At 37.1% G+C, this 23828-nt stretch overlaps 2 protein-coding genes across 2 annotated transcripts; both read left to right on the forward strand.

Moving 5' to 3' along the window:
* The first annotated feature begins 405 nt into the window (after nucleotides 1–405).
* Nucleotides 406–2360, forward strand: LOC111880266 (scarecrow-like protein 32). Its single transcript, XM_023876680.2, has one exon. It carries the CDS (start codon nucleotides 837–839, stop codon nucleotides 2196–2198), a length of 1362 nt encoding a protein of 453 aa, XP_023732448.1. The 5' UTR covers nucleotides 406–836; the 3' UTR covers nucleotides 2199–2360.
* A 7056-nt stretch (nucleotides 2361–9416) lies between these two features.
* LOC111880277 (uncharacterized) lies at nucleotides 9417–11184 on the forward strand. Its single transcript, XM_023876693.3, has 2 exons — nucleotides 9417–9605; nucleotides 9891–11184. The coding sequence occupies exon 2, from the start codon at nucleotides 10027–10029 to the stop codon at nucleotides 10873–10875; it is 849 nt and encodes a 282-aa protein (XP_023732461.1). The 5' UTR covers nucleotides 9417–9605; nucleotides 9891–10026; the 3' UTR covers nucleotides 10876–11184.
* Nucleotides 11185–23828: the final 12644 nt, after the last annotated feature.

Below are 23828 nucleotides of genomic sequence, written 5' to 3' on the forward strand. Positions count from 1 at the left end.
ATCTGTATATGCAATCATATTCTTCTAAAATATCATATTCTTTAAGAATATGTACAAGAATGGAGTATATAGGTTTTAAAAGATAAATACGTGATTTTGTAAATGAAATCGTATTCTTATAGAATATGTTTATAAAGATTATTTGTTATTACATTCTTAAAGAATATATATATATATATATATATATATATATATATATATATATATATATATATATATATATATATATATATATATATATATATATATATATATATATATATATATATATATATATATATATAACATTAATAAAAAAAAATGGTCCCATGAAGAGGAAGAAGATGAGCAGATGTGTATTTCCTTACACTCGATCTATCTATAAATCTACACAAACACATCCATCTAATTACACATTAAATGACAAAATCACAACTCCCACATACATCCAACTCATGGCCGGCCACCCTCACATGCTACCAAATTCCAACACTACCTCCCACCCCCACCACCCCTTTATATGACACAATTTCATCAAATCAGACACAAAATCACCTTCTGCAACTGTGCTTCTAAACCCTCATTGTAGTCTCCCCTCTTCAAAAGTCTACTTGTGTTACATCATTTTCGGAAAAACTAAAGCTGTTTTGCCCTTAAACCATCATACCTATTTTATCAATCTTTAGGAAAATACGATGATGATCAGTCTATTTTTCTTAGATTTTTACCCAGATTTCTCTCTACAAATATTGTTTCATATCCCGATATTCCCAGAACACAGAGGTACCACTTTTTAGTCTGGTCGCCATCGTTCTTTCTCTCTCTTTCTCTCCCTTTGTTTCTCTCTTCCCCTTCTGATGCAGTTCACTGAAACTCTTCCAGCTCCCCCACTCCATCTCACCACTAAACCATGCCAAAACTTCACTCCTATGAACCCAAACCAAATCCATCGTACGCGACCCTGGCCGGGATTTCCAGCGCCTAATAAGGCGCTTGGAACCTTCGGGGATGCCAACTGCATGGAGCAGTTGCTTGTTCGTTGTGCTAATGCAATCGAAAGTAATGATGCTACTCTCTCTCAACAAATCTTGTGGGTTCTTAACAACATCGCGCCTTCCGATGGGGATTCCAATCAAAGACTCACATGTGGCTTCCTACGAGCCTTGATTGCTCGAGCTGCCAAAACCGGAACCTGTAAGATGCTTACAGCTGCCCTCTCGAATTCCAATATCACCATCCAAACGCATAAGTTTTCCATTATTGAGCTTGCGAGCTTTGTTGACTTGACGCCATGGCATCGGTTTGGTTTCACAGCTGCCAACGCCGCCATACTTGAAGCAGTGGAAGGATACTCGACTGTTCACATCGTCGATTTGAGTCTGACACATTGCATGCAAATCCCTACTTTGATTGACGCCATGGCTGGGAAATTAGAAGGTCCACCGGTCGTCAAGCTCACGATAGCTGGAGCCACGGAGGATGTTCCTCCGATGCTGGATCTGTCATACGATGAGCTTGGGATTAAGTTAGTAAACTTTGCTCGTTCAAGAAACATAATCTTGGATTTCAATGTAATTCCTTCGAGTTCTTCGGATGGATTCTCTTCGTTAATCGAACATCTGAAGCTTCAAAACCTAGTACATGGAAACGAGACTAACGAAGCACTCGTAATAAACTGTCACATGATGCTTCATTACATACCAGAAGAAACCCCAACAGCAACGACGTCGACGACTCCCTTTTCTTTCGAAGACGCAACCCCACGAGCTTTATTCTTGAAACAAATCCGAAGTTTGAATCCAACCCTCGTAGTTTTAGCAGATGAAGATGCAGATTTCACTTCAAATAACTTGGTTTGCAGATTAAGGTCAGCTTTTAATTACTTATGGATCCCATACGACATAGTCGACACTTTTTTACCAAAAGGAAGCAAACAACGACAGTGGTACGAGGCTGATATTGGTTGGAAGATCGAGAATGTTATAGCCCATGAAGGGTTACATAGAGTTGAGCGACTTGAGCCACGAGCAAGATGGGTTCAGAGGATGAGAAATACAGGGTTTCGAGGGGTTGGATTTGGAGAAGATATCGTAACAGAAGTGAAAGGGATGCTGGATGAACATGCGGCTGGATGGGGGTTGAAGAAGGAAGAAGATGATCTTGTTCTTACTTGGAAAGGACATAATGTGGTTTTTACAACTGCTTGGGTACCAACTTAATTTGATTTTAAAATGACTTATAATCTTCTTTAATTTCTTTTTCTTTTCATTTTGGTGAGTAGATTTAAGTGTAGTTGGTAGGTTGTCGATTCAAGAAGGTGTTGGTTACTGTTTTTAGGCTAATAATTAACATATCTAATGATCATATATCAGATATTAGTATGTCTTAATCTTCCCTTTCATGTATGTGCATGAGTAAACCAAAGGATGGAATCTCTCTTTCTTTATGTAGACATATGTTAATATTAGTATATTCTATATTAGCAGCCATATGTTAATTAACATCGGTGGTGGCGGCTGAAGGAAGACAAGAGTCGTTATCAGTTCCACTCTATTATAATTAGCATACGATCTTATATATTTATAGCAAGTACTACATATATATATATGTATAAACATGATGAAAGCCTAATGGAAATATCATTAGTTGAATGATGGAGTCTCGATATACCAATATAAAATCTAAACCTAGTGATAACTAATTTACGATCTCCAGGTTGAGGTTATATATTATGAGAGAGTATACATGCTCATCTCATAACAACATGAAGATCTTGAGTAATCCAAATGTTAATTAATTAATTGACATGCGACAATAACAATACTTTCAACCTCGACATTATCCCATACTAGGCTATATCCATCAAGCAACAATGGGAGTTGAAACCCTGGGAAAACCAAGTGGGTTCCATTGTCTTCTCTAGACATTGTGATTAAAATACATTAATCATACAACAATCCTTTAACATTGTCGGAAGCCTCCCTCTTTTTCTATTTCTCCGTGTTTAAGAACCTAAAAGAAGTCATTAGATCATCGGAGGGTAAAGGGTTTGAGAAGTAGCTACTTTTGGTGGGGTAAGGGGGGATGTTCATCGGATGATTCAGAAAACTTTGCTTGGTTTGTGTGGAATTTAGTATTTGCATCGAAGTTACAAGGTGGTAATTAGGTGTGCGTCTTTGTTTCCTTTCTTGCCTAATAGTGGTGGAGATTCAATATGGAAGATAATTCGTTTTTAAAAAATGTGATCATCTTTGTTCACAAGGTTGATAATTTTCGATCTCTATGATTGGGTCGAATTTTAATTCACGAGTTAGGAGAGCCATTATAAAATTTGAGGATGCATTTTCAAAATATTAACATGTCCTTTGCTAATTCATACGTTAGCAAAATAGGTAATTGAAAGAAAACATTTTTTGGGTTCCACATCCACCTCTCTCTCAAATGTAGGTCTCCTAGCCTATTTATGCTTGAGACGGGCATGAATTGCTAACTTGATCAATTACTAGCCGTTTCTTTAGGTTAAGGTTGTTGAATGTGGTCAATAGAATTATGAGGCCACATAAGGTTTGTGGGAGTGGTGTCATAAGAATTGCACTCCCTTCTGTACCACTCAAACATCCCAAAATTGGAGTAAAATTTTCATTTTTCGAAAACAACCTAATGACCATAATTGTTTACAAAACATTGTTTCAAAAGTAATAATCAATAATCAGAGTATCACAAAATCTAAATAAACATAAAATCTGAAGGATTTGCACGATCACACCTTCGCTTGCCATGATCATCTGAAGTACTTGAAACAATATACTAAAACTGTAAGTCAAAGCTTAGTGTGTTCCCCCAATGTACCAGCACACAAACATATAGCCAAACAGATATTAGGTCCACAACCTCGTGGTTGGATTACACTTGGCCCACAACCTTTCGGTTGGATTGCCTAATACATATTGGGTCCATAACCTCCTGGTTGGATTACCTCTGGCCCATACCCTTCCAATTAGAATGCCCCGACCCACAATCTTCTTATTGGATTGCCCAGGGTTTGTTGACTGACAACACAAAGCAGTACAATCTCAATAGTACCATATCATGTTGACATATATATAACAAGTAACATATATCCAACAATTATTAATCATGACGATTCAAAAAACAAACAAACAAATCTACAGATCACTACCGCATAGCAACATCCTATATACCAGGACACAGATCTAACAGATCACAACATTATACAACATCCTCTATACCAGGATACATAATCTAGAGGACCTGCATTAGTGCCTTCGACCCACAAGTACAGTGAGGAAAAACTCAACTCTCAGTCCGAACAGATAGTTGAATAGGTCACTGATCTGAATATCAACTTTACCAATCACATATACACCAGATAGTGCCAAATCTCAACTATAACTCAAAACACCCAAAAGACCCTTAGGTCAAAATTGGTCAAATACTGGTCAAAGTCAAAAAGTCAACATATTCAACTCAACTGAGTATGCCCATCGTACTCAGCTTGTACGCTTAGCGTACTTAAATCTTGACCAGAAACGGGGTTGTTGACTTCGTATGTACAGCATACCTGGGGTACGCTAACATACATACTGCCTCCTTTCCCTTTTATTAAGAGCTTAATTCCTTAAGCTCTTTCGTCCAAAATCCAAATCTAGTCATCAAATGATGTCCTTAACAATAACGTTTCCAACTTTATGGTCTTGTATGGCTATTAAGTGCTCAATACCAAAAACCTTAACTTCTTAACTCATTAAGACATCCTAATTCATGCATGGAAGGGAACTAAGGTCCAAGATTACATTTATATGCTTCTAGACACTCCAAAACGTCTGAAAGAATAACTCCTACGAATTAGTGTAACCCATACTCATAATACCAAGCTTATGGGACAAAAAAGAACACAAATCCATGGCTAAATAAGATCTAAGGAATACTTCATCAAGATCAAAGCTTTTTACCTTCAAATGGGGTCAAATGATGATATGATTCTAGATCCAAAGTGCTCCACTCTTTAGGATGGTTTCCTCTTCCTTCTTCCTTTTTCAAGAACACTAAAATGCACACTTAAGACTCAAAAATGTTGTCAAATGGATTATGGTTCACAAATGGGTCGAAATGGGGTTGGAGGCTGATGAAAGAAAGGTTAATGGGGCTATAAAGGTGTTTAAATAGTGCACAAACCCTAAATTTTATGGTTTTGGATCCAGACCACGTACGCCCAGCGTACACTTTTGGTAAGCCCAACGTACTCAAGAAATTCCCAAAAATTACGAAAATGCCACTACGGACCAATTTGCAAACAATTATCATACCAATGGCATAAATGTAATACATGGAAATCAAGATGTTACAATTCTCCCCCACTTGACCTAGACTTCATCCTCGAAGTCCACTGCTATGAATAACTCATGGAAATACTCATGCATCTGTGCCTCAGGTTCCTAAGTCCATTTAGAACCCTTCCGATGCTGCCATTAGACTTTGACCAAAGACGCCACCTTGTGCAAAGCCTTTGTTTTCCGATCCAAAATTGTCACTGACGATCAGCAACCTGAATATCCTCTAAAGGAACAACCGCTAAATCATCAGCCACAAACTTTCGAAGCTGAGAAACATGGAAGGTGTTGTGAATCTGACTCAGCTCATCAGGCAAATCTAACTGGTAAGCTACATTGCCAACCCATACTTCATCCTCCAGGGTAATACCTTCAGCAAAACCATGTCGCTGACCTCGAACTCCAACTTAGATCGACGCTTGTCGACATAACTCTGCTCCCGACTATGAGTTGTCTGTAGTCTCTGTCTAATCTTTTGAATAAGCTTCATCGTCTGAAGGGATACCTCAATCCTTCCCATGACTGTATGACCAATCTCTCCCCAACAAACTGGGGTACGAAACTTCCTCCCATAGAGAAGCTCGAATGGCGACGCACCAATATTAAAATGATAGTTGTTGTTGTAAGAAAACTCAGCTAGAGGAAGGTAGGAGTCCTAACTCCCACCAAAGTCTATGACACATGCTCTCAACATGTTCTCAAGTGTATGAATGGTCCGCTCACTCTAACCGTCAGTTTGCGGATGATAAGTTGTGCTAATATGCGACCTCGTACCTAGTTCCTCGTGGAACTTCTGTAAAAAACGAGAAGTGAACCGAACATCTTGATCAAATACAATGGAAACTGGAATACCATATCAAGCAACAATCTCGTGCACATATAAATCGGCCAATTTCTCGACCTATAAGCTCTCTCGAATGGCTAGAAAGTGGGCGCTCTTGGTCAGATGGTCCACTATAACCTATATCGCGTCAAATCCCTTCGCCGTCTGAGCTAACTTGGTGATGAAATCCATGGTAATGTGTTCCCATCTCCACATAGGAACCTCCAATGGCTGTAACTTTCCATGTGGCTTCTAGTCCTAGGCCTTGACCATCCGATAGGTCAAGCATCTCTCGACATACCATGTTATCTTCCTCTTCATGCACGACCACTAGTAACTAAATCTTGTGTCCCTATACATCTTCGTTGCTCCAGGGTGTACCGGAAATCTGGACTTGTGTGCCTCCTCCAGCACAGTCTGCTTAATCCTACCAAAATATAGCACCAAAACTCGACCGCACCGGGTCAACAATCCACGGCTAGTGGTAGAAAACCTATCAATCCTACCCCTGATTCGTTCTTTCTTCCAATTCTCCTTCTTAACTCCCTGAAACTAATCCTCCATAATCAAATCCAATAATGGAAAATCAATTAAAATCCTCATCCATAGGCTCTCAAAAGCAGTATTAGCTGTCTTGCAGCTCAAAGCATCAATGACCACATTCGCTTTCCCTGGGTGATACAAAATCTCGTAGTTATAATCTTTGACCATGTCAAGCCATCTACGTTGTCTCATGTTCAGATTCGATTGATATATGAGATATCTCAAGCTCTTGTGATCCATGTAGATAGCACAGCAAACCCCATACAAATAATGCTGCCAAATCTTGATAGCACGCACCACTACTCCCAACTCCAAATCATAAGTCGGATAATGAACCTCATGTGGCTTCAGCTTCCGAGAAGCATAAGCAACAACCCTCCCTCGTTGCGTAAGAACTGCCCCCAGGCGGGTGGTGGATGCAACAAAAAATACCACAAAATCCTCAAAACCCCCAGGGAGGGTCAACAATGGGGCCTCACATAAATTTTGTCTCAAAGTATTGAATGCAGTCTTCTGCTCTGGCCGCCAACGGAAATCCACGCCCTTCCTCGTCAGACGAGTAATGGGTACAACAATCTTAGAGAAGTCCTGAATAAATATCCGATAATACCCTGCTAGTCCCAAGAAACTCCTGATTTCCGGGGAGACTTCGGAATCTCCCACTACATCACAACCTCAATCTTGGACGGGTCGACCAAAATCCCATTTTGGTTAACGAGATCTCCTAAGAACCGGACCTCTCATAACCAAAACTCACATTTCGATAACTTGGCATAAAGTCGTTTCCGCCTCAAAACTCCTAGAAGCTCTCAAAGGTGTTTTTCATGCTGCTCCTGGTCTTGGAATAGACCTATATATCATCAATAAAACAATGACTAATCGATCGACCATCGGCCTACACACCCGATTCAATAGTTCCATAAATGTTGTAGGCATACTGGTGAGCCTAAATGACATCACCACGAACTCGTAATAACCATAATGAGTCCGGAACACGGTCTTCTCCATGCCCTCCTCTCTATCCCTCATATGACGATACCCCGAACTCAAACCGATCTTGGAGAACCAAAATGCACCATGTAACTGATCAAAGAGGTCATCAATCTGCGTAAGTGGGTAACGGTTCTTCACTGTCAACGTGTTCAACTCCCGGTAATCAGTGCACATCCGATGTGAACGATCCTTATTCTTAACAAACAAGATCGGTGCTCCTCACGACGAATTGTTTGGTCTAATAAACTGCTTGCCCAACAACTCTTGAAGCTGAGATGACAACTCCTACATCTCAGGTAGTGCCAATCGGTACGACGCCTTGGCAATTAGAGTCGCACCTAAAATCAAATCAATCCTAAAGACAACCTGCCTCTTAAGAGGCACACCGGGTAACTCCTCTAGGAACACATTTGCAAACTCTCTAACAACATGCACATCCGAAACTGAAACCGACTCCCCAACTCGTGTATCAAACCGCACCCAAAAACCGCATAGGGGTGATGTTCCCCTGCCACCGTGGCAAGGGCTGGGGCTAAATCGCACCCGACTCCCTTGAGATTAAGCATAGATATTCTTCATCTTTCCACCACATTTTTTTTATGTTTGGTGTTCCAAGCTCACAACGTCATTGTGAGGCAAATTAAAGAAGAAAATCAGAGGAAGGTAGAGAGAAGAACATGGTGTTGCCATCTGTTCTCGTTGCCACCTCTCGTACCTTAATGCTTGCTCGGGATGGCGTTTCAGCAGTTGAAGACCCTCTACATCCTATAACGGGGTAAAACAGCCCCATATCGAGTAGTCTAAAATCATATGTGAAAAACCTAGATTCCATTGGTCTGACTGATGTTGTATCAATTCAAAGGTTTTTTCTTTGTCGATTTAGCTCGATCTTGCATATTTACGTTTCTATTAGTGTCTCGTTTGCTTGTTTTAAATAAAATAAGTTATTAAAAAGGGGAAAGAAAATATATGAGTAATTAATTACATATAAATAAAGAAATTTACTTTGTACTTATTATGATGATATATATTAATCTAAAAGTTAGTTAGTTAGATAGATGTATTTGTTGGATGCATAATGCTTCTCATGACTTAATTTATCTATTTATTTATATATTTATTTATTTATTGTTAACTTTTAATGCCCTTTATAATATTTGCAATAAAAATTTGTTATAATATTTGCAATAAAAATTTACAAAGGTTATTGAAAATGTTTTTTGAAATTACATATTAATTTATTATCTTTTTAGAAAAAAAATCAAGATAAAAAAATATTTGTTTATATTAACTTTTTAGTGAAAAAAATGATTTTTTCAAAAAACAAAAATTACTGATTTTTCCAAAAATTCAATAAATTTTTTGATAATCAAACTTAAACACGTCTTAAATTAATTATTAGTTAAAAAGGAATATTTTTCTTATCAACTTGATGTGTGTGTGTTATAGCAAAACCTATGAATAGAATTTAGAAAGCTTCCAATTACGTAAAATTAAGTTAATCACTAGTACCTATAGAAACACAAGTTGCATTTTTCAAAAAGAAAATAACAAACAAGATACATTTTTCATAAAGAAAATAACAAACAAGAGTATACCTTTCCTTTTGTAGACAAGATATTTTATAGAATGGTCAACCACAATTCATATCGGCTCCAAATACAACCCGACCCGACCCGCTGACTTCATATGATTATCACTCACTTAAAAGCAGCCAATCACACACAACTGTCACTCACTTGTCAAAAAGGCGCACGTGTCTTTGACTCTTGATTGAAAAACCCCAACTTCACACTTTTACGAGCCCTAATTTCTCTCATCGTCAACTATTCAACTCGATCGATCAATCAATCAATCGATCCCTTTAGATCGAATTCAACCTCAGTGAAATTCAACTCACCAATTCGATTGTTCAGGTCAGCTTACTGTTTTTGATTCGGTTTTCTTTACATACGTTCTGTAGCTTCGTTTCACTCTTCGATTTGTCGAATTTGTATGTTTCGTTGTGATCGTTAACTGTTTGATTATGTCGGTGATTAGTCGTTAGTTGAAATTCCAGCAATTGAATTATTTTTCTTAATTTAGGTCATTTGTAGCGTGATTTACGCGGATGAATGATTAATTTCGATACAAATTAGGTAATTCGAGATTCGGAGATTCTGTTTGAGCTAATTCTGTGTAAGTTTCATCTGTTAACGCAGAAATCAATACTTAGCATTCTCATCCGTACTTAATGAAGTCAAAAGCGAAAAGTTAGGGTTCCTTTTTTTGGAATGTTGGGTGGATCTTCGGTGATGTTGGCTGTGACTTGTTTTGGACATTATCATCCAACAAAAAATGCCAGCAGTTCGGCATTGTTCCAGAATTGACACTTTTGAGCTGAAACTTCACATGGAAAGAAGACTCGGATCACAAAAAGCTCAAAAGTATTTCAATCTTCTCACCAGATACTTAAGTCAAAAGCTCAGAAAACCAGAATTCGACAAGCTTTGTATCAGTTTAATAGGTAGAGAAAACCTTCGCCTCCACAATGAACTCATCAAATCACTTCTCAAAAACGCAACTCTTTCCAAAACACCTCCAAAGAAAGTCAACCCCAACAACACTCTTAGTCAACCTTCTTCACGATTTGCTAATGAAAGAAAGGTTAAAGATCACCTCCAAAGTCAACAACAAAGTGCTACAGAGCTTTTTTCTTTAGGTAGCAAACCACCTGTTGAAGTAAACTCAGTTGAAGATGGTGAAGAAGTTGAACAGATTTCAATAAGTCCTGGAATCCATAGTAGAAGCCCTGTTAAAGCTCCATTTGGAATCAAATTCCACTCAAAAGAATCAAAAAAATTTCTTTCCATTTCTTCACCTTTTCACACTTGTCATTACAACTCTCAATTACCTCCTACATCTTCTTTATCTACCAGATTGAAACACAAATTGAAAACAGAAGGTCTTGATATTACAATGGATTGTGTCAACTTAGTCAACAACGGGTTAGATTCTTTCTTGAAAAGAGTTATAAAGCCATGTTTGGAGTTAGCTAGATCAAGATCTTTAAAGAATCAAGAAAGATTGTTTCCATTTTCATCATCCATGGTGGATCTTCGTGTTGTGACAGAGTCAAATCCCAAGATTCTTGGAGAAGATTGGGGGATTGAACTTGAGAAGATTTGCTTGTTTGAAAGCAGATAAAAAAAAAAAAAAACCTCGATTCTGTTGTATATACAAATGGGGGAAAGCTAACTGGTGATCTTCTTCAACTGGTATTTATATCTTACTCTACTCTTTTTTTTTTTTTTTTTTTTTTTTTTTTTTTTTTTTTTTTACTTTTTTTTATTGATAGTTTGTTGATAAATGTTATATTCTTGAATCTTGAGTTGATAGAGGTATTAATTATAATTGAGTCATTAGTTGTTTACAAAATAACATCTTTTTTCCCATTTTTGAGATGGTTTAATTTGTTGTTTATTATAATTTATTACTACTCCTTTTTTCTTTTAATAGCTATTGCACTTTTTGACATGTTGTATTGAATATTTATTGTAATCAAAATAATAATAAAAAAGAATGTTAATTTAGAAAACGTTCAATTTCATTTTGGATTATGTAACCATTATTGTAATTAATTTCAAAAAAATAGAAAATTTGTTATTATAATTCAAACCTAAAAAAGCTAGATTTTTTCTTGTAAGGTTAGCGATTTTTATTGTAAGCAACTTTTTTTATTTATTGATAATCATTGGCTAAATTTAACAAAAATAACATTCATACAAATCAAAGTTATAAGTCCAACCATTAAAAAAAACCCGGTTTAACTCGTCCACAATCTGATGCTCAAATTCAACTTTTATTGTGTTTTTTATTTCAAAATATAGCGATTTTTATATACCAAATTAGGGGTGAGCTAAAGTAAGTGTAATAATCCTTTTATATGATCTCTGGTTCTTGACTTAAAAGAAAAAAAAAATGTTACTTTTTAACTGTTTTTTATGTTATTGAGTTGGAGAAAAATAAAAAGATAAAAAAAACGTTAGAATTTATAATTTATGTTGAGTATATTAATATCAAGAGGTATAAAACAATTTATAAAAGTTTTCTTTCCCCATGCCGAATCTTAAGACATTTGTATAACACCCACTTCATCGATATCCAACTGAAATTCACATAATGTCATAACGCATAGATATAAGGCATATGACTTACACACACATATTAAGAGGTAGTTTTGGAGGATATATTTTCTCAAGTTGTGTATATTTAACTAGGTGGCAAAATGTTGTGGAATAATTAAAATAGCTTCCACTCGAATACCATGAACTATTTTCAAAAGTAAAAACAAACAAATACTCTTGATGGACTCAAAACAAATAAAGTCTACATCCCTTGTACATGGAAAGCAACTTGTATACAGCTAGATAATCCAATTGATTAAGTGTATTTTAAACTTAAATATTGTAAGTTTTAAATTTTGTGACCGTTAATGTCGGTTTGGTTATCTACAAAAACTAAAACCAATAAATTTCACTCGGTTTACCCAAAACTAAAAACCAAACCATTCGTTTTAATATTAGTTTTGTTAATTTGGGTCGGTTAATTTGTTTTTTCGGTTACTATGAAACATGTATTCCACAAAAAGAAGCCCTCAGAGTGAAGCCATCGGTCCCAAGGTGGACGGAGTGGTGTTCCTGCTGAACCTACCCAAGTCTGCTCCCTCCTAACCCATTTCTCCCTTTCCTTCTTTCCTTCCAACCTGAAGTGGTTTGTTGAAACCGCCTAAGACACCCTTTTCCGATACCAAAATGGTAAGGGTGGTAAAGTCATCGGTACGAGAGTGTCACCTCAACCAGCTTGCTTACTCCCTCGCTCCCTATGCGAGTCTCTTCACCCTTACGTACTCATTTGGAGAACTAGGTATCAATCTAGTCTCAACCTCCTTTCCTTGCATCTTGATCTTGCAACATACTTAAGTACTCATTTGGAGGACTAGGTATCAATCTTGTCTCAACCACCTTTCCTTGCATCTTGATCTTGCAACATACTTGTTAAATACCAATATTGGCATTTTCCAGTATCAAATGATTCTTTTATAATTTACTTCATCATTAATGTATTCATTGCCTACAAAATTCACTTTAAAATATACATATAAAGATAACATACTTTCAATCATGCTATTATAACTGAACTAGACGAATTCCTACACGTTGCGCGTGGTAGGTTAAAAGTATATTGTTAGAATATAGTTTTCAGACACCTTTTAGTTAATTCAATTCATCAATTTAGGTTCTTTTATTATTATTATATTTAATGTTTTCCTTTTAACTATGTTAAAAAATATATATTGATTTTTTTAAAACATTATTTGATATTTTACTTTAGGTTTTAAATTTTACACTAAATTTTTAAGCTTATTTGATATATTAATGTAGGTAATTTATTTAACTATATATTGAAGTTAACAAATTAAGTATATCATATTGATAAGTCACAAATTCTTTCATTTATGATAATGTTTACAACTAAAAGCATATTTAAGTTAATAAATTAAGTATATTGTATGGAAATATGAAAAGTTGGGAGTTTCAAATTAATGTGATGAAAGAAAAAATGTTTCCTTTATAATATCCTATGATATGATGATTATAGTTTTAATTTTTAAGTCATTGTGATATATATATATAATTATTTGATAATTTTATGCACCGTTTAAAATTGTGTAAATTATATATCAAACATATGATAATCTATATATAACGGGTAACAAAATGTATGAACAAAAACATGAACTACAACTTTTAGTAACATAAAAATACAAAAACATATATTCTAACATTTGTATTAAAAAAGATATATATATATATATATATATATATATATATATATATATATATATATATATATATATATATATATATATATATATATATATACAACGAATAATAAAAAATATGAAAAATAAACAATATAACTTTTAATAACATAAAAACACTAAAACAATTATTATAACATTTATATTAACTTTTCATATTTAAATCACAAATCTCTTCAAATACATTAATGTTTTTAACGAGCAAAACTTTGCAACCATATAAAAAAGGTAAATAAAAAGTTATTAGTGACTACTAATTAATAATCATAAGTTAAAAAACTTTTGAGTTGTAACTAATAAATATATATAGATTAGAAAACTCTTGAGTTGTAGTGTGAGTTTCAAATGAATAATAAAAAAATATGAACTACAACTTTTAGTAGCATAAAAATACAAAAACATCTATTATAACATTTGTATTAAAAAAGATATATATACAACAAATAATAAAAAAAATATGAAAAATAAACAATACAATTTTTAATAACATAAAAAACACCAAAACATTTATTATAACATTTATATTAACTTTTCATATTTAAATCACAAATCTCTTCAAATACATTAATGTTTTTAATGAGCAAACCTTTACAACCTTATAAAACAAAGGAAAATAAAAAGTTATTAGTGATTACAATTAATAATCATAAGTTAAAAACTCTTGAGTTGTAACTAATAAATATACATAAATTAGAAAACTTTTGAGTTGTAGTGTGACTTTCAAATGAATACAATACTTGAAAATGTGTATTTATTATTATTATTATTATTATTATTATTATTATTATTATTATTATTATTAGTATATGCGTCTAAATAATTGGTTTTGATGCATCATTTTAATCATTTCAATTATTAAACATAAAGATATTTAATTATAAATTTATAACATACATAGGTGCATATATATGTTAAACAATCACATATAATATATATTTTCGTAAATGTCATATGTAATTCTTGTCGTAGTAATATGGATAAATTAATTTCATATGAAGAACATATTATGATAAGTCATTATAATTACATAACAAATGTTAAAAATTATGTTATCTCTTAAATATTGTCTTGTAAATATGTTGTGTAGGATAACCCAACAAAAAATTAATAGAAAATAAACATAATCAAAATAGAAAAACTACAATCAAGTAAATAAGAACATTGGGTGGTTGAATATATAAATAAAAATGTTACATAAATATACATTTAAATCAAAAGAAAAAACTAACATTCGTCTACTTTGCTAAAAAAACCTATATCCGTTTTTTGAATCTTCATTCTTTATTGAACACCATTCAACCACAGAAACTTGATGACAATTCTTCACTAACCTGCAATCAAAATATTTTTCTTGAAAAAGAAGAATGAAAAAGATATTCCAAGCAAAAGATTGATGTCTGAAGTGTCACATTCAAGATTGAGTAATACATATAAATCACATATAAATGTCAAATGAGAAATTGAATATAAAGAAAGAATAGAAAAGCTTCATTTGTTTTGGTTGAAAGAAAAAGTCATATTCCAATTACTATCGATGCGACATAACCCATTTCTTCAAATCATCATATTTGGATCGTGGATGCTTCAACTAAATGAAAACTTTTGAATCATAATATCTTCAACCAAATGACAATTTTTTGTAAGAAAAATATACTAATATAACTACATATATAATGAAGGTGAAAGGGTGTAGGGGTTTGAAATGCATGAGGTGTTGAACTTGATAAGTTATTAATTAAACTTGAAGATCGATTAGATCTTTGTAACAGGTATTACGATGAACACAAAACAGTAAATAAGACAAGTATGGATCAAAATATGTCGAATGATTAATTCAAACAATCCTCAGCAGAGCTCGACTAAGAACTTCCGCTGTAGAGGATTTAGGGTTACAAGAACAATAATAAACTTCTGAATAATGCTCTGATCTATCTTTTCTATCGTTACTATCGTTTTTTTAAGATGCATGCAAGCACCTATATTTATAATAAACCCTACTATACTCACGGATGGACAGGCCCATACCGGAGATACAAAAACGGACTAGCTAACGAGCCCAATAGACGCAATACATAATACAAAACACGACCCAACAATCTCCCCCTTTGCGTCAAATTGGAGCGAGACTACTTCTTCTTCTTGCTTGGGCCAGCAGCGGGTGTCTTTTTTACAGTATCAAACAGACGTGTGATTAGAGCGAGAATAGTCTGTCTGAACCGAATGTACCATTGTATCATGTCATCGAAGTACTTGACATCATCCGCTGAGTTTTGCTTGCATCTGTGGATGATCCCCAAAACATGCTCTAAGCAGGTAGTAGTGTACAGATGTTTGTCAGCCAAGGCAAAAAGACATTTCTGTCCTTCGTTTCTGGTGAACATAACAGAATTCCTTCTTGAGTCAATTCTGCCCATCTGCATTTGGTTCAGATCACTGGCCGAGCCAACAAGAGATATTTTTGGTTTCTTCTTAAATACGCTTGCTATCTCCTGATCCATCAGTGCAACTTCCATGATGTAGCACACCAGCATCCTCTTGAGATGGTCGATGATCGGACCATATTCAGCTTCGTTGGTGAGAAGGATGTTGTGCAATATTATCCAATCATGGGGATTGAGATTCGGAAGATCTGCAAGGGAAATGGAATGCTCGGTTTTGGCAGATCCCCGAAGTACCTTGAACCGAACATTAATGAAGTTCCCTTCAGTATACGGCTTCAAGACCCGAACGTTGATAATCTTCTGAGCACTCCAAGTTTGATACTGAGGTTGAGCAGCCTTCAGATAGAAATCGATTAAGTCCCGATCAACCTGTGTATGAGGATGAGGGAACTCTGTAACGTTGGAGAAGGCATGGAAGATGAACACCTTTCGGGTCAGTGGCATGTCAAACTGAGAGTCGATAGTATTGGAACAATCAAAAGAAATTACAGGTTCCAGCCACAAGATACTCGGTGTGTCGATGGCTTCTTTTATCATCCTCTTGAGGGTCCAAGCAGGAAAAAGAGTTTTCCTACTCTCAAGAAGGTCGTGGGCTTCCTTCTGTTTTCGTTCAGCTTCTTCAGCCTCTTTTGCCACACGAGCACTGACATCAGCCTCATTGCGTCGACTTCTCCGCTTCAACAAGTCGGCAATTGTTTCTTTGTCTTCTTCCTCTTCTTCCTCAGCAATATTTTTGCCTTTGTCTTTCACACCAGAACCGGAGGCTTGGCCTACTAGAGGAGGTTCGGTAGTGTGAGTTGCCTTTAGGAATGAGGTGGTTGGGATACAGACTCCTTCTTTCCCCCTTGTTTCGGAATGGACACGAAATCAAGTAGCCCTTCGATTTTGCTTAGTAGGGAAAGGGCGGGAGCGAGCTTCTCTGCAAGGGTACGCCTCACAGAATAGTTAAGGATAGGATCATGTGCTTCAAGGATGTTTGAGATGGCTGAGTGGACATCCGAAACACACATCTTTATCACCTCCCTTTCGGACCGAAGAGATTCAATCTCCTGTTGAGAATGGGAGAGTTGCACACTCTTGACCTTCAGAGCAGTGGTCTTCTTGGCAAGAACATCCATAAGAGAGTTCTCAGCAGCCAAATCTTCTTGGAGCTTCGAGAGACGCTCGTCTATGGTTGTGCGAAAGGCTGAGTTGTCGTCGGAAAGCGTTTGACGAAATGAAGCGAAGGACTTCAACTCAGTTGAGACAGACGTTGTCAACTGTTGAACAATTGGTTCCAACGTAGTCTTTGCAGCATTTGCACTCTCCTATAAAGACTTTAACAGGGAAGAGGCATCATAAAATAGTTTATCGACTTTTTCGGTCGCAGCCTGACAGGCTTTTGTTGAGACGTCGATGGCGGAGGTTGCAGAAGCAATGGAATCTTGCTGAGCCTTAGAGAAAGCGTCAACAATCTTCTGAACTGCATCTTCAGAAAGGGATGACTGAGAAGTGGAAGAGGAGGCAATGAGCAAATCAACTTTATCATGGAGCTCCTTGAGATGTCGTTTTGTAACGGGAGCATCATCATCGTCATCACTCTGAATTTGAAACGGACTATAGTAGACCGAGTCAAACGTCATATTTTCCCCGCCAAGGAAAGGTTCTTCACCCTCTGCAACATGACCAGGAGAAGGTGGTGGTGGTGAAGCTGGTGGAGCTGAAGTATGGGTAGGTTCAGGTTAGGTTGTTTCGGGTATAGGTGTAGGTTCGGATGCGTTTGTGGTTTCGGGTGCTGGGGTGGTTTCGGGTGCATCGGTATGAACCCCCGTATCAGATACGTTGGCTCTAACATCTGTAGTGGATGTTGTGGTTGCTTCGGTGAATATTGGTGTTGGTATTGGGATTGAAGTGGGTGGTATTGAAGTAGTGGAAGTTATGGGGGAATAGAAATAGGAATGGTTCTAGGTGGGGAATTAATGGGAGAAGTAGAGACATGAACCTCTGGAGTAGGAGATCTGGGTGGAGTGTTGCCTCTTGGAGAATCGTCAGAATCCAAACTCTCACCCTCAGACTCGCTTGAGGAGGAAGCGATGATCAGCTTTCGCTTGGGCTGAGTTTTTCGGCGCTTTGGCTGCGGAGACTGAGCAACCTTGGTTGGTTTCCTCTTCTTTGGAGAAGGGCCTTTAGCCCCTTTCGCCACCTGTTTCCCTTTTTCGGCCTTCTTTCCTCTTGGAGTAGGCTTGTCGGCGTCATGAATAGACTTCAACATCTCCGGAGTGAGATCCCTCGGACTAGAACGCTTGAATCCTTTGTACGTCTGGATAATCCGGCTATCAGTAGGAACATCTCCATACATGGTTTCCGGAATTGAACCGTTGAATGGAAACTTGGAAGCGTCCGAGATAATGATCTTCGTGGTATGGAATGTACCAATCGAAGACATTGGAGCACCAGCGACAATGGGGACGTGGTACTTGTCCATCACCCATTTCGTAACCAAAGTCCAGAACCTGGCGTAAGAAATTTCAGAATGCCTGGATGTAGAGGAGAGACTCTGGATGAGTTGTTGCCACAGAATAGACCCATAATCCATGTTGATGCCATTGTAGACATCATATATTATTGACAAAAACAACCGACTAGCACCATCAGATCCAACGCTGCGTTCAGATAACCCTTTGAATAGAACAGTGAACATCCCGTTCCACTGTGGCGGTAGGCACGACTTCTTGAACTTCGCAACTGAAGAAAGCACCTCCGTATAACCCATGTTGTAAAACATGTTGAACAAATGCCCCATTGGAATCGATTATGGGTTAACCCTCGAGGAATCAGGTTCAAACCCTAATAGCGAGCAAAATCTTTGCTTTGAAATCGAGGCCTTGTGCTGAAAAATGTCAAAGAAAATTCTATCAACGACCTTGTCGTAGTGAGCAGTCGCAAAGATCCGCGACACGAACTCCATCGGAACGGATTCAACTCTTGTAAGTGCAGGAGCAATCGGCGAAAACTTCAAACACTCGATAATGGGGAACATGAAGGCATCGTAAACATGAGGGGATAAATCGATGATTAGGCTTTGTTGTGGGCGAATGGGCAGAATGTGGGATGTTGCGTGAACTGAAGATGAATCTACCATTGCTTGAAGAAAGTGGAGAAGATGATGAACAGTGAAAGTTCAGGGATTTCTTGCGCTCTGGGAATTTTAATTGCAGTAAAGAGGTAAACGGTGGAGGATGATGCCTTTTATACTGTGGGGTAAGGAGAGAGAAAGATCTTTCCAAATCTTCTATCGAAAAACGAAGAGTTTTCCGGAGTTGACTGATGCGTGACAGTTGGGGTAGCCGATGATCACGCATGAGAGAGAGTGTCAGATCCCTAAGAACATGCCTCCCATCAAGCGCTGTTTAGATATGAACCGTTTCAGATTCACACGAACCCTTCTTGCGTCGTTTGGAGATTAAACGTTTCCGATTCTCCCGCATTCCCTTTTAGCGCCGGTTGAAATCAGATCGATTAGACTCCCGCCTGAGTCAGCATGTCTTCATCTTATCCCTTTAAATTGTAACGGCATCTTTTGAAAAATATCGCCACGTGGATTAAAATCAACCACAGCCTTTAATCGACTGCCAATCCAAGTAAAATGCCTTGTAAATAATAGAACCTGAATTTTGGAAAATCAAAGATTTTCGTGCTAAGGGTGTAAAAGAAAAGAAATAAAGAAATAATTTTTGGGAAAAAATGTGATGTCAATAAAGACACGAATCAGATGATCCCGGGCACGAATCTCTTCCTTCAAAGTCAAGAGAGACCTTAAAGTGTTGGTGTGGTTTCCCGTTGAATGACGATCAAACACTTGTTAAGAAGTGTTGAAAGGCTTCTTTTAATTAGGCTTATTAGGGTGGCTTTCGCTTCGATTCAACATTTCTAATCTTGATATAAGATAGAAAGTGAACGAAGTACTTGTGAGACCGGTGTAGTCTGTAGAACAAGTAGGTTGGAGATAATTTAATTTGGCTAGGACATTATAAAAAAAATCTCAACAAAAATTTAAAATTGGATCCCAAGGGAAGAAATGTTATGGGTGTTAACAATTTCATAGGAATCACAGAAAAGAAAATTTGAGATTTCAAGGAGGTATATACGTCAATTCATTAGTGAAAACTAGAGCAAATTAATTGTTCACCGTCAATTCGTATTGGGTATTGGATTTTGGGTTTCACTTAGCTCGTAGTGACACGAAACTAAGATCATAAACACAAAAATTGTGTAACCATAAACCTCAGTGGTAATTTCTGAGAGTCTCAAGGGTTACTTTTGTGAAACGAAAGTGATGGAGAAATGCAATTTAGATGGTGTAAGAAAACAAAGTACCTCTGCTGTGAAAAACTGGACCAAGCAGAAAACTCTTATGTCATGTGAGAAGAGAGTTAGGTAGCTCATGATTAGAATAAATAAAAAAGCCTAATTGGGAAGACAAGGTTTGTTTATACCAGGTCAGTAAGGCCTATTATTCAGAATCAAGTGAGGCTTTGGACACCTACAGCAACATGCTTCTAGGGACACTTAGCTAATTCAATAATTTCCCCATAAACAATCACACACATAAAATTAAAGCCAAAAAGAAAATAAAGAACAAAATATTTTTGGAGTTTTTGAATTTATAAAAGAAATATTTTTGGGATTTTTATGAACAAATAAAAGATGAAATAAAAAATAAGACAAAAAAAATTACTGAAAAAAAATTGGAATTGTTGAGAAAAGAAAAAGAAGTAATGAAAATAAGAAAGAAAAAAATAATTTTAAAAAAAACTTTGGAACCGAACCCGAGCGTTCGGTTTATTTCGGTTGTTAAAAACTTTGGAACCGAACCCGAGCGTTCGGTCTATTTCGGGTAAGAAAAATTTTGGAACCGAACCCGAACGTTCGGTCTATTTCGGTTACCAAAGAAAATAGATTTTCAAAAAGAGAATAACTTTGATAATAAAATAAATGCAATTGGAGCAATTTTACATAAGATCTACAACCAAGAAAACTACCTTTGATTGATGAGCGAAAAGCAGATTATTCAACCGAACCCGAGCGTTCGGTTCATTTCGGTACATTAGTACAAGACCCGAACCCGATCGTTCGGTCTATTTCGCTTCTTACTTTTGAGTTTGAGAGGTAATGTTTGGTACTGACTCCGATTCCATCATACCTAGCCCTTGTAGAATTTTGTTGAACGATGCTTCAGGAAGAGCTTTGGTGAAGATGTCAGCCAGTTGATCAGTGGTTCGAACAAAATGAATTTCGACGTTCCCATCTTCCACATGATCTTTAATGAAGTGATACCTCAGTGCTATGTGCTTAGTCTTCGAGTGTTGCACTGGGTTATGACAGATCCTAATTGCACTTTCTAAGTCGCAATATAGTGGGATCTTTTTCATATTGAGTCAATAATCCTTGAGTTGACTTTGGATCCAAATCACTTGAGAAGTACAGGAGACAGCTGCAATGTATTCCGCTTCAGCTGTAGATAAAGACACACAGGTTTGTTTCTTTGATTGCTAACTAACTAACTTCCCGTCTAGGAATTGGCAGCCTCCCGTGGTGCTTTTCCTGTCTAGTCCATAACCTCCAAGGTCTGCATCTGAGTAGGCTTGAACGAAGAAGCCTGAGTTGGATGGATACCATAGGCCTAAAGAGGAAGTTCTCTTGAGATAACGGAGTATGTTCTTCACTGCAAGCATATGAGGTTCACGCGGATTCGCCTGAAATCTAGCACAGTAACAAACAGAGAACATGATATCAGGCCTGCTAGTAGTAAGATACATCAGTGAACCGATCATCTGGCGATATAGCGTAATATCAACTGCTGGCTTATCCAATGATGGAGTAAGCTTGGTGCCAAACGCCATTGGAACTTTAACCTTTGAATCTCCCATCATGCCAAATTTTGCAAGGAGAGTCTTCGTGTAAGCTTCCTGATTAATAAAGATGCCTTCGGGTCCCTGTCTAATATTTAAACCAAGGAAAAAGTTAATTGGACCCATTGAGCTCATTTCAAATTTAGTCTCCATCAGCTTTCTGAATTCAGCCGTTAAGCTAGGATTCGTTGAGCCAAAGATGATATCATCGACATAAATTTGAACAATCATAAGGTGGTTACCTTCCTTCTTACGAAAGAAGGATGGGTCAAGCGAACCTTGTTTGAATTTGGACATCTTTAAAAACTTGGTTAGCGTTTCATACCAGGCCCTCGGAGCTTGTGTCAGTCCATATACGGCTTTGTCCAAAATGTAACAGTGATTGGGGTACCTTTCATTGACAAATCCAGGAGGTTGCTCCACGTACATGGTTTCTTCAAGTTCTCCATTTAGAAATGCGCACTTGACATCCATTTGGTAGACCTCAAAGTTTTTGTGTGCAACATAGGCAAGAAATATTCTAACGGATTCCAGCCTAGCAACAGGAGCGAAAGTTTCTTCATAGTCGATTCCTTCCTCCTGACAGTATCCTTTCACTACCAGACGGGCTTTGTTTCGTATCACGTTGCCTTCCTTGTCCATCTTATTTCTGAAGACCCATTTGAGACCAACAACTGAGTCATCTTGAGGAGTTGGAATGAGATGCCAAACTTTATTCCTTTCGAATTCATTTAGTTCATCTTGCATAGCTTGAACCCAATCGGAGTGATCAAGAGCAGTGTTAACTGTCTTTGGTTCAACTTTTAAGACGAAGGAGTTAAACATACATAATTCTACTTTTGAAAATAAGGAAGTTTGTTTTGCCTTTAGTTGTGATCGGGTCAGGACCGTTTCAGAGACATTACCGATAACCTGAGAAACAGGATGATCTTTGGTCCATTTGACAAGAGGAGGGTAATTTGGATCATAAGATGGATCCAATTCAGCATTTACCATCTCTTTTAGTTCAGATTGACTATCATAGTCGTAAGACATATCTGCATTCTCCCCCTCAACAGATAAGCTTTCAGGTGTGTCTTGAGTTTCTGGAGCTATAGGAGTTTCGTGCGGTGTTGAGCTTTCGGGTACCACTGGACTTTCGGGTGTAGATGAGCTTTCGGGAGCAACTGGAGAATAGTTCTCCCCCTCAACATATGAGCTCGCCTGTGATGACGAAGATGTGCCCTCCCCCTCAACTGAAGTATCGTGCTGTGGAGGGTCGTCAGAACTTGATCGTCCTTCATTCATTCTCTTTGCAGTATCTTTGATGAGTTGCTTTAGATGATCTACTTTGTTGTCTGCTGCACTCGCTTCTGAGAGAGTTGCCTTCTCTGGTTCATCAAATAACTCGACGAACTTCTCAAATAGGTTTACAATCGAGGCTGTGACTTGGCCTGTGTGAGAAAAGATTTCTCCAACTGTGTCTTCTTTGGCCTTAAGCTTTTTGACATAGCTATCATCAAAAGTCACATAATAGGTTTCTTCTATTTTCCTCGAGCGCTTGTTTAATACCCTGTAGGCTTTGGAAGTGAGAGAATAGCCCAGAAATATCCCTTCATCGGATTTGACATCGAACTTGTTACGATGTTCTTTAGAATTGAAGATGAAGCACCGTGAGCCGAATACATGGAAAATTTTGACATTTGGCTTCCTGTTGTTGATGATCTCATAAGGAGTGAGAGTGAATCGCTTATTGAGATATGACCTGTTCTGCGTAAAACAAGCAGCAACAATAGCATCAGCCCAAAAATATAAAGGTAAAGAAGCAAAACATAGCATGCTTCGGGCCGCCTCACACAAAGATCGGTTTCGTCTTTCGACAATCCCGTTTTGTTGAGGAGTGTAGGGAGCTGAGAAGTTATGACTGGTTCCTTTGTCGGCTAAGAATTCTTCGAATTCTTTATT

This window comes from Lactuca sativa, chromosome 3 (genome assembly GCF_002870075.4).
Source record: "Lactuca sativa cultivar Salinas chromosome 3, Lsat_Salinas_v11, whole genome shotgun sequence".
Taxonomy (NCBI): domain Eukaryota; kingdom Viridiplantae; phylum Streptophyta; class Magnoliopsida; order Asterales; family Asteraceae; genus Lactuca; species Lactuca sativa.

What these genes read in the sequence shown, in the direction of transcription:
- LOC111880277 (XM_023876693.3), top strand. Translation starts at nt 10,027, where the DNA reads ATGCCAGCAGTTCGGCATTGTTCCAGAATTGACACTTTTGAGCTGAAA.
- LOC111880266 (XM_023876680.2), top strand. Translation starts at nt 837, where the DNA reads ATGCAGTTCACTGAAACTCTTCCAGCTCCCCCACTCCATCTCACCACT.